Source organism: Oncorhynchus kisutch, linkage group LG15 (genome assembly GCF_002021735.2).
Source record: "Oncorhynchus kisutch isolate 150728-3 linkage group LG15, Okis_V2, whole genome shotgun sequence".
NCBI lineage: Eukaryota > Metazoa > Chordata > Actinopteri > Salmoniformes > Salmonidae > Oncorhynchus > Oncorhynchus kisutch.
In genome coordinates this window covers 85065694-85076951 of record NC_034188.2, presented here as the reverse complement: position 1 = coordinate 85076951, position 11258 = coordinate 85065694, and the positions used below count along the sequence as shown (strand labels likewise).

General features: G+C 43.7%; 1 protein-coding gene across 3 annotated transcripts; it reads left to right on the top strand.

Moving 5' to 3' along the window:
* Positions 1-4566: 4566 nt before the first annotated feature.
* On the top strand, positions 4567-11005 carry LOC109904917 (uncharacterized). Of its 3 annotated transcripts, none has more exons than XM_031791216.1 (8): positions 4567-4748; positions 5927-5962; positions 7159-7443; positions 7635-7961; positions 8046-8336; positions 8457-8708; positions 8912-9025; positions 10131-10249. In XM_031791216.1, exons 1-8 carry the CDS (start codon positions 4733-4735, stop codon positions 10199-10201), a joined length of 1392 nt encoding a protein of 463 aa, XP_031647076.1. In that variant the 5' UTR covers positions 4567-4732; the 3' UTR covers positions 10202-10249. The 3 variants fall into 3 exon arrangements, with proteins under 3 accessions (XP_031647076.1, XP_031647075.1, XP_031647074.1); XM_031791215.1 differs by lacking the exon at positions 4567-4748 and adding an exon at positions 4829-5104 and having other exon boundaries at positions 10134-11005; XM_031791214.1 differs by lacking the exon at positions 4567-4748 and adding an exon at positions 4829-5104 and having other exon boundaries at positions 10131-11005.
* Positions 11006-11258: the final 253 nt, after the last annotated feature.

Here is an 11258-nt window from a genome sequence, read left to right as displayed (position 1 = left end):
TGTATTAACAGGCCTTTACTAGTCCTGTATTAACAGACCTTTACTAGTCCTGTATTAACAGGCCTTTACTAGTCCTGTATTAACAGGCCTTTACTAGTCCTGTATTAGCAGACCTTTACTAGTCCTGTATTAGCGGACCTTTACTAGTCCTGTATTAGCAGACCTTTACTAGTCCTGTATTAACAGACCTTTACTAGTCCTGTATTAACAGGCCTTTACTAGTTCTGTATTAGCAGACCTTTACTAGTCCTGTATTAGCAGACCTTTACTAGTCCTGTATTAACAGACCTTTACTAGTCCTGTATTAACAGACCTTTACTAGTCCTGTATTAGCAGACCTTTACTAGTCCTGTATTAACAGACCTTTACTAGTCCTGTATTAACAGGCCTTTACTAGTCCTGTATTAACAGGCCTTTACTAGTCCTGTATTAACAGGCCTTTACTAGTCCTGTATTAGCAGACCTTTACTAGTCCTGTATTAACAGACCTTTACTAGTCCTGTATTAACAGGCCTTTACTAGTCCTGTATTAGCAGACCTTTACTAGTCCTGTATTACTAGTCCTGTATTAACAGGCCTTTACTAGTCCTGTATTACTAGTCCTGTATTAACAGGCCTTTACTAGTCCTAAACAACCTCTCCCCCGTGACTTGTATGTACTGACATGTAACAGAGACATGTTTTTGTAAACAACCTCTCCCCCGTGACTTGTAGGTACTGACATGTAACAGAGACATGTTTTTGTAAACAACCTCTCCCCCGTGACTTGTATGTACTGACATGTAACAGAGACATGTTTTTGTAAACAACCTCTCCCCCGTGACTTGTAGGTACTGACATGTAACAGAGACATGTTTTTGTAAACAACCTCTCCCCCGTGACTTGTATGTACTGACATGTAACAGAGACATGTTTTTGTAAACAACCTCTCCCCCGTGACTTGTATGTACTGACATGTAACAGAGACATGTTTTTGTAAACAACCTCTCCCCCGTGACTTGTATGTACTGACATGTAACAGAGACATGTTTTTGTAAACAACCTCTCCCCCGTGACTTGTATGTACTGACATGTAACAGAGACATGTTTTTGTAAACAACCTCTCCCCCGTGACTTGTATGTACTGACATGTAACAGAGACATGTTTTTGTAAACAACCTCTCCCCCGTGACTTGTATGTACTGACATGTAACAGAGACATGTTTTTGTAAACAACCTCTCCCCCGTGACTTGTATGTACTGACATGTAACAGAGACATGTTTTTGTAAACAACCTCTCCCCCGTGACTTGTATGTACTGACATGTAACAGAGACATGTTTTTGTAAACAACCTCTCCCCCGTGACTTGTATGTACTGACATGTAACAGAGACATGTTTTTGTAAACAACCTCTCCCCCGTGACTTGTAGGTACTGACATGTAACAGAGACATGTTTTTGTAAACAACCTCTCCCCCGTGACTTGTATGTACTGACATGTAACAGAGACATGTTTTTGTAAACAACCTCTCCCCCGTGACTTGTAGGTACTGACATGTAACAGAGACATGTTTTTGTAAACAACCTCTCCCCCGTGACTTGTATGTACTGACATGTAACAGAGACATGTTTTTGTAAACAACCTCTCCCCCGTGACTTGTATGTACTGACATGTAACAGAGACATGTTTTTGTAAACAACCTCTCCCCCGTGACTTGTAGGTACTGACATGTAACAGAGACATGTTTTTGTAAACAACCTCTCCCCCGTGACTTGTATGTACTGACATGTAACAGAGACATGTTTTTGTAAACAACCTCTCCCCCGTGACTTGTATGTACTGACATGTAACAGAGACATGTTTTTGTAAACAACCTCTCCCCCGTGACTTGTATGTACTGACATGTAACAGAGACATGTTTTTGTAAACAACCTCTCCCCCGTGACTTGTATGTACTGACATGTAACAGAGACATGTTTTTGTAAACAACCTCTCCCCCGTGACTTGTAGGTACTGACATGTAACAGAGACATGTTTTTGTAAACAACCTCTCCCCCGTGACTTGTATGTACTGACATGTAACAGAGACATGTTTTTGTAAACAACCTCTCCCCCGTGACTTGTAGGTACTGACATGTAACAGAGACATGTTTTTGTAAACAACCTCTCCCCCGTGACTTGTATGTACTGACATGTAACAGAGACATGTTTTTGTAAACAACCTCTCCCCCGTGACTTGTATGTACTGACATGTAACAGAGACATGTTTTTGTAAACAACCTCTCCCCCGTGACTTGTATGTACTGACATGTAACAGAGACATGTTTTTGTAAACAACCTCTCCCCCGTGACTTGTAGGTACTGACATGTAACAGAGACATGTTTTTGTAAACAACCTCTCCCCCGTGACTTGTATGTACTGACATGTAACAGAGACATGTTTTTGTAAACCACCTCTCCCCCGTGACTTGTAGGTACTGACATGTAACAGAGACATGTTTTTGTAAACAACCTCTCCCCCGTGACTTGTATGTACTGACATGTAACAGAGACATGTTTTTGTAAACAACCTCTCCCCCGTGACTTGTATGTACTGACATGTAACAGAGACATGTTTTTGTAAACAACCTCTCCCCCGTGACTTGTATGTACTGACATGTAACAGAGACATGTTTTTGTAAACAACCTCTCCCCCGTGACTTGTATGTACTGACATGTAACAGAGACATGTTTTTGTAAACAACCTCTCCCCCGTGACTTGTATGTACTGACATGTAACAGAGACATGTTTTTGTAAACAACCTCTCCCCCGTGACTTGTATGTACTGACATGTAACAGAGACATGTTTTTGTAAACAACCTCTCCCCCGTGACTTGTAGGTACTGACATGTAACAGAGACATGTTTTTGTAAACAACCTCTCCCCCGTGACTTGTAGGTACTGACATGTAACAGAGACATGTTTTTGTAAACAACCTCTCCCCCGTGACTTGTATGTACTGACATGTAACAGAGACATGTTTTTGTAAACAACCTCTCCCCCGTGACTTGTAGGTACTGACATGTAACAGAGACATGTTTTTGTAGACAACCTCTCCCCCGTGACTTGTATGTACTGACATGTAACAGAGACATGTTTTTGTAAACAACCTCTCCCCCGTGACTTGTATGTACTGACATGTAACAGAGACATGTTTTTGTAAACAACCTCTCCCCCGTGACTTGTATGTACTGACATGTAACAGAGACATGTTTTTGTAAACAACCTCTCCCCCGTGACTTGTATGTACTGACATGTAACAGAGACATGTTTTTGTAAACAACCTCTCCCCCGTGACTTGTATGTACTGACATGTAACAGAGACATGTTTTTTTTATTTTATGTAAATTGTAAAGTCTTATGTGATCTCTTTCATGTGTCGGACCCCAGTAAGACTAGCTGTCATTGGCTAATGGAGGATCCTAATAAATCAGGACTAGTCCTAGTTTTTCCATCTGGGCTACACTTTGAGCCAATCATATTTTAAAAGGGGCCATCAGTCACAACGTCCATTTGACTTCTGCACCCATTGATTCTTGAAGAATGACTTATGGTCTTAGTACAACTATCATACCCTGGCAGAACCCAAAATATAACCAAAGTAAAACACGTACACCAACAGTCAAAACTATTATTTATACATCATGATCCACCCTCCCCTCCGTATGAATAAGGGGTTCCTGTCGCCAGCCACATCCCTCAGCTTTTTACCGAATCAGGTGTGGAGGACACGGTTTCTACTGCTGATTACAACTAATGGCCCCTGAACAATGTTTTACAACTCAGAGCCAGACGACTAATGGGAATGATTGTTATAGCACAGTAAAATAAAGATGCTGAAGACATTGGTTTTAGTAATCATTTTGTGCAATAGCAAACATCAATGCAGGTTGTGTAAGCTTTTGTTGTAGGGCAGAACACCCAATTAGTTCCTAACAGGTCAACAGGCAAAGTTGAAACTGATAATCCTGTAAATAAACATTGAGTTACAAGTTGTAAAAAAAAAAAAAAGTTTAATCAATCGTTGTTACAATAGTCAGAGACAAAATGTGACACTTAAGATAAAACTGGTCTCCTGATTTGAAGCAAGTAAAGCAGATGTAGAAAGCTAGCAGAAACACGCTAAACAAGTTCATTTTCAGTTGAACTGAAATCACAATCAAGGAACTGTTTCCCCAGTAGTTGATTACTTTGCCATGTAGCCAACTACTAGGACACCTTTCAACAAAAACAGTGAAACGGCCCAATCACACCGGCCCAATCAGACCGGCCCAATCAGACCTGCCCAATCAGACCGGCCCAATCAGACCTGCCCAATCACACCGGCCCAATCAGACCGGCCCAATCAGACCTGCCCAATCAGACCGGCCCAATCAGACCTGCCCAATCAGACCAGCCCAATCAGACCTGCCCAATCAGACCTGCCCAATCAGACCTGCCCAATTCTTTAGTAGACTAAAGTAGACATTAACATGTCACCCTAAAATAATCTGTTCTCACAATTTGTGATTTGTGACACTTCAGATTTAGCCACACACACACACACAAAGTAGTTTGGATGTAGAGAACTACTTTTTCAAAGTAACTAAGTCAGTTTAACTTCTTCCAGTGTCAAGTAATTGGTAATCTTGGTAAACTATTTGCCAACACCGCAAGGATGTGGTGGTCTGGAAGGGAGACATTAGGAACATTTAAAAAAAAAAGTTGCAGACATGAAAGTAGTGCCAGGTGAGTTACTACAAATTAAGGAGAGCAAAACATAAAAAGGGGCCAACTGAGGACCTGGGTAACATATGCTATGGCTACAGGGCAGCACATGGTAGGCACTTACGTCCCCGGTACGATGTAGCCTCCCAAAGGCATCACCAATCAAAACTATACCAACGTGTAGGAAGGATCATACTGCTTACAAAGGGAACTGAAAGGAACGTTGATTAGTGAGTGGGAACAGGTGTGGAGGGAAGGGGCGTGGTCTGGTGTAATTGGAAGCAATTGGGAGTCCTGTTAGAGTGCTATGACCTTTCACAACACTTACTCTGTCAAGCAGGATAGCATGGAGCACATCTCACTCTGGGGAATTCTTTGTGAGTACTGTGTGCTTGCTTGCTTGTGTGTGTGTCCAGTAATATCCATTGTAGTGTCAACAACAGTTTTTTTTTTGTTTTAACAAAAGTGAGTTAAATGTAATATAGAGACCAATCCTTAACTCAGATGTAGCCTACATGACAGGCAGGCTCTTACAATGGCTGTACTCTGTCCTTGGACCAAAAAAAAGGATGCTAGGGGGGGTTGAATTATCAATATTGGCGCAAGCATTTGTGCATAGGAGTCCTCTGGGATTGGAACATTTTAAATTAATGACATACAGGTTGTCCAATGATTCTTGAGGAATAGGCTATAACTTTATAATGGCCTCATGAGCTTAGTTCAACTGTTATACCCAATCAGAGCCCATTAATATTGTTTTACTCCATTGTTTGTTTGTAAACAAGGTAAATGTCAACAATCAATTAATCAAATTATTGGGAAAGAAAGTTAGATTTTTGCAATGTTACGAAGATGGGAAAACAAGCTGCCCTTGAAGTATTCTTGATATGTTTGTCAAAAGAGCGATCAGGGTCCAGAGTAATGCTGCGGTCCTTCCGTTTTGTTTGAGACGACTGTACAACTATCAAGATGAATTGTCAGATCAAACAGCAGATCATTTGATCTCATGGATGGTCAGTCCCTGCAGCCATGGCTTTGTCTATGGATTTGAGGTGTTACATTTCTCCATCCCCGAGTTGTTAATTAAAATGTTTTTGATGTTTATCAAATCCCGGATTGCCCCTTTAATTGCTGCGGTTAGGTTGTTATGTGATAGTGTGACGTGATGGGTTTTCTCTCTCTCTCTCTGTGTGTTTTAGTGCTGAGTGCTCTCACCTGCTATGAACAAAGCCAAGGTGAGTCCCATTCTTCTCTCCACACCAGTAGACAACATGAAGACTCACACCAGTAGACAACATGAAGACTCACACCAGTAGACAACATGAAGACTCACACCAGTAGACAACATGAAGACGCACACCAGTAGACAACATGAAGACGCACACCAGTAGACAACATGAAGACGCACACCAGTAGACAACATGAAGACTCACACCAGTAGACAACATGAAGACTCACACCAGTAGACAACATGAAGACTCACACCAGTAGACAACATGAAGACGCACACCAGTAGACAACATGAAGACGCACACCAGTAGACAACATGAAGACGCACACCAGTAGACAACATGAAGACGCACACCAGTAGACAACATGAAGACGCACACCAGTAGACAACATGAAGACGCACACCAGTAGACAACATGAAGACGCACACCAGTAGACAACATGAAGACGCACACCAGTAGACAACATGAAGACGCACACCAGTAGACAACATGAAGACGCACACCAGTAGACAACATGAAGACTCACACCAGTAGACAACATGAAGACTCACACCAGTAGACAACATGAAGACTCACACCAGTAGACAACATGAAGACTCACACCAGTAGACAACATGAAGACTCACACCAGTAGACAACATGAAGACTCACACCAGTAGACAACATGAAGACGCACACCAGTAGACAACATGAAGACGCACACCAGTAGACAACATGAAGACGCACACCAGTAGACAACATGAAGACGCACACCAGTAGACAACATGAAGACGCACACCAGTAGACAACATGAAGACGCACACCAGTAGACAACATGAAGACGCACACCAGTAGACCACATGAAGACGCACACCAGTAGACCACATGAAGACGCACACCAGTAGACCACATGAAGACGCACACCAGTAGACCACATGAAGACGCACACCAGTAGACCACATGAAGACGCACACCAGTAGACCACATGAAGACGCACACCAGTAGACCACATGAAGACGCACACCAGTAGACCACATGAAGACGCACACCAGTAGACCAATACCAATAACATTTAAGTGCATTTTATTTGTGAGCTCACATGTAGTTACTCAATGTGTTCAGTTAGTTTTTATGGTTTGATTAATGATAATAACTTGTTTGTGTGTTGTAAAGTAAGACTGTTTGTGTTACATTGATGCTTATTGTCTCTGTTTGTCCAGAGCCGCCCAGAGCTGTTTTAACTCTGCAGCCTAAACGGACACCGACGGGGATATACCAAGGAGAGACCGTCACTCTCCGATGTGACATACAGGACGACGGAGTCACTGACTGGGAGTACCGGTGGTACAGAGGTCTTAACGGCCTCGTTTCCTCCTCTAGTCAGAATGAATACAGTCTCGGTCCTATTGAACCGTCTCATAATGGTGTCTACAGCTGTATGGGAGTACGGAGGAGTAACTCACAGAAGTCCAGCATCAGTGATGACGTCACACTAACCGTGTCATGTGAGTGTGTATGTCTGCGTTGTTGAGAGAGAAGTGGTGAGGTAATATTAGATGTAGTGTCAGAACATGAGAATGGCTTCATAAAGTGACTTCAATATGAATGTTTGGTGACTATTCAAGTATAAAATATATATATTTTTAAACTGTAACAACAGATCACTGTGGTACAAATGATCTCCCCTCCACTTCAGGGATGGTTTCTCCTCACCTGACCATGTCTCCTTCATGGTGGGCGAATGCTGGAGACTCAGTAACGCTGAGCTGTGAGGTTGGAGATTCGTATACAGGCTGGAGGTTCTCCTGGTACAAGGCTGTACCCTACAGGGAAGGGTTCCCCTCTTATCCAGACAAGGACTTCTTTCCAGAGCTGCTACCGGACAGTGACGGAGCGGCTGGAGGCTCCTACTCTCTCAGCCTGGTTGGTCTGAGTCACAGAGAGAGATATTTGTGTAGAGCTGAGAGAGGAGACCCAGTCTATTACACACACTTCAGTGAACTCCAGTTTCTCTGGGTAGAAGGTGAGTCACTCTTTCTGTGTCACAGTCTGCACCCTGACCTCAGTCTCATCTCTCTCTCTCTCTCTGTATTTCTGTGTGTTTCAGGTCAGTCTCCTTCAGCCTCTCTGACTGTCAGTCCCAACAGAGTTCAGTTTTTTTACAATGAGTCTGTCTCGCTGGGCTGTGCTGTGCAGGGGGACTCTAATAGATGGAGAGTGAAGAGGTACTTACGATGGGAAGAACCCAAAGTATTGGAGTGTCCTACTGACTGGGGATCAGTGACCGGATCCACGTGCATCTTCACAACTACAGATGTCTGGTCAGACACTGGCGTGTACTGGTGCGAGTCTGAGTCAGGAGAGTACAGTAATGCCGTCAACATCACAGTGACCCTTAGTAAGTCTAACCCTTTAATAAGATGAATTACAACCCAGCATCCACCAATGATATGATGACGAGTTGTTTCTTCAGTCTGATAAACTGTAACTGTACTGTGCTGTGATTGGTGCTGTACAGAGGGTGTGGCCCTGGAAAGCCCTGCTCTTCCTGTGACTGAGGGAGATTCTGTGACTCTACGCTGTAGATATCAGGGGTCCCCATCAAACCTCAGTGCCGAGTTTCATAAATGGATGGACAATGGCTACCTCACTAAGACTGAGCTAACAGGAGAGATGACCATCCCTGCAGCAACACAGTCAGATGAAGGATGGTACCGGTGTAAACAACTAGACCAGGGAGAATCACATGGGAGCTGGGTGTCTGTGAGAGGTGAGAGATAAATGCACCTTTAGCATTTGTATGTTATTTCTAAGGTGTGTGTGTGTGTGTGTGTGTGTGTGTCTGTCTGTATACAGTGTGTCAGTTTGTATGACCAGTAGATCTCAATTCCTCATCTCTTCCTCTCCATCATCTCTCGCTCTCTATCCTCTCGCTCTCTATCCTCTCTCTCTCCTCCATCCATCGCTCTCTAGCTCCAGACCCAGTGTGGTCCATCTCTTTGCTCATTCTGCTGTGTAGTTTACTGGTGGTTTCTATCTTCCTGCTGGTGACCATTGCACTGGTGGTGAAATGCTGTAAGGCTAAAGGTAAGAACCCCTAACCAGTACACAGCGTACAGAGGTATCCCCTGTACCCACAGCGTACAGAGGTATCCCCTGTACCCACAGCGTACAGAGGTATCCCCTGTGCCCACAGCGTACAGAGGTATCCCCTGTGCCCACAGCGTACAGAGGTATCCCCTGTGCCCACAGCGTACAGAGGTATCCCCTGTGCCCACAGCGTACAGAGGTATCCCCTGTGCCCACAGCGTACAGAGGTATCCCCTGTGCCCACAGCGTACAGAGGTATCCCCTGTGCCCACAGCGTACAGAGGTATCCCCTGTGCCCACAGCGTACAGAGGTATCCCCTGTGCCCACAGCGTACAGAGGTATCCCCTGTGCCCACAGCGTACAGAGGTATCCCCTGTGCCCACAGCGTACAGAGGTATCCCCTGTGCCCACAGCGTACAGAGGTATCCCCTGTGCCCACAGCGTACAGAGGTATCCCCTGTGCCCACAGCGTACAGAGGTATCCCCTGTGCCCACAGCGTACAGAGGTATCCCCTGTGCCCACAGCGTACAGAGGTATCCCCTGTGCCCACAGCGTACAGAGGTATCCCCTGTGCCCACAGCGTACAGAGGTATCCCCTGTGCCCACAGCGTACAGAGGTATCCCCTGTGCCCACAGCGTACAGAGGTATCCCCTGTGCCCACAGCGTACAGAGGTATCCCCTGTGCCCACAGCGTACAGAGGTATCCCCTGTGCCCACAGCGTACAGAGGTATCCCCTGTGCCCACAGCGTACAGAGGTATCCCCTGTGCCCACAGCGTACAGAGGTATCCCCTGTGCCCACAGACACTCTATCTCAGGCTGCTTTAATTATTGTCTAAAACTTAACTACGCCACGTATATTAGTTACTATGTTGAACAGATTATTGATATTTTAGTCATTTAGCAGACGCTCTTATCCGGAGCGACTTACAGGAGCAATTAGTGTTAAGTGTCTTGCTCAAAGGCACATCGACAGATGCTTCATCAAATTGGCTCATGGATTTGTTTTGGGCCCAATGCTCTTAAACACTAGACTACTACTTCATATCTGTTACCTGGGTCCATACCATTCATTCCTCATGGTTTATTTCTGTGTTCAGCAGCTCGATCAAGAGACAAGAGAAATGACAGAAACACCACTGACCAAGTCATCAGTATGGAATTACCATGAGAGATGGGTGGGGGGGGGGGCTGACCAGGTCATCAGTATTGAATTACCATGGGGGGGGGGGCTGAACAGGTCATCAGTATTGAATTACCATTTGGGGGGGGGGGGGGGGGGGGGCTGACCAAGTGATTTGTAATTAACATGAGACGAAGCTGCGCTTCCATCTTCACCTACATGTGTTCAATATATATGTTCGAGCTTTGAGTAAGACATTTTATTTAATTTTTTATAAATGAATGTGGACATGCAGTATTTGATTTTCAATGACCGAGAGTGATATGAAATGTAGGGTAGACACAAAGTAGGGCTCGGTGCCAGCATTCGTACCCACCCAGCATGGGAATACGCTGTGATGGTAACCAGGAAGACTTCAAGAAGACCAATGTACTCCCTCGCCCTTGTAGGTTTTCAACTTTTGTCTTTTTTTTTTTTTATGGGCAAAAACGAAATAATATGCATCTGGTAGAAGTATATTCATCCACAACCACATTTATTTGACATTTATCTTAAATGCGTTTTCGTGAATTTGATGATTAGCTTGAGGCCCATTCAGTACACATGGACATGATTGGACAGTAAAGGGGAAGTTACTTTCGCATTGGATTGGTTATGTGCCACAGCCACCCTCAGCCACACGGAACACCTTTTCTATTATTTTTAGTCATTTTTTTTAAATTTTCTTATTTTTAAATTTAATTGATTGGTTTCTTTTACTAAATATTCAGGCTGTAGCTCTTTCCATGATACTATAACAGGCCTGTAAAATGTTGTAAAAATCTATTTGTATTAAATATCAGTCTAAATGGATTGGCAACTTTTCTTGGTTTTAATGTACGTTTGTTTTAGAATGACAGGAGCTGTGGAATTTAATGTTAAATAGAAATACTTTATTTGATGTTTTTGCCAATAAAATATATTTTCAGTCTGACTTTGCTTGACTGTCACATGAGAGGAACTAGTATACTATTGTTAGGAACTGATAAGTTGTAAAATCGTATAGTGTTCAGTTGGCTGAAATGTTTTAGTCTGTCTATTGCACATTGGTGTGTGAACAATGATT

Coding starts and splice junctions, on each gene's coding strand:
- LOC109904917 (XM_031791214.1), top strand. CDS start 5,035: ATGACCTTTCACAACACTTACTCTGTCAAGCAGGATAGCATGGAGCAC. Junction 7,444..7,634: donor CGTCACACTAACCGTGTCAT/GTGAGTGTGTAT, acceptor CCTCCACTTCAG/GGATGGTTTCTCCTCACCTG. Junction 7,962..8,045: donor CCAGTTTCTCTGGGTAGAAG/GTGAGTCACTCT, acceptor TGTGTGTTTCAG/GTCAGTCTCCTTCAGCCTCT.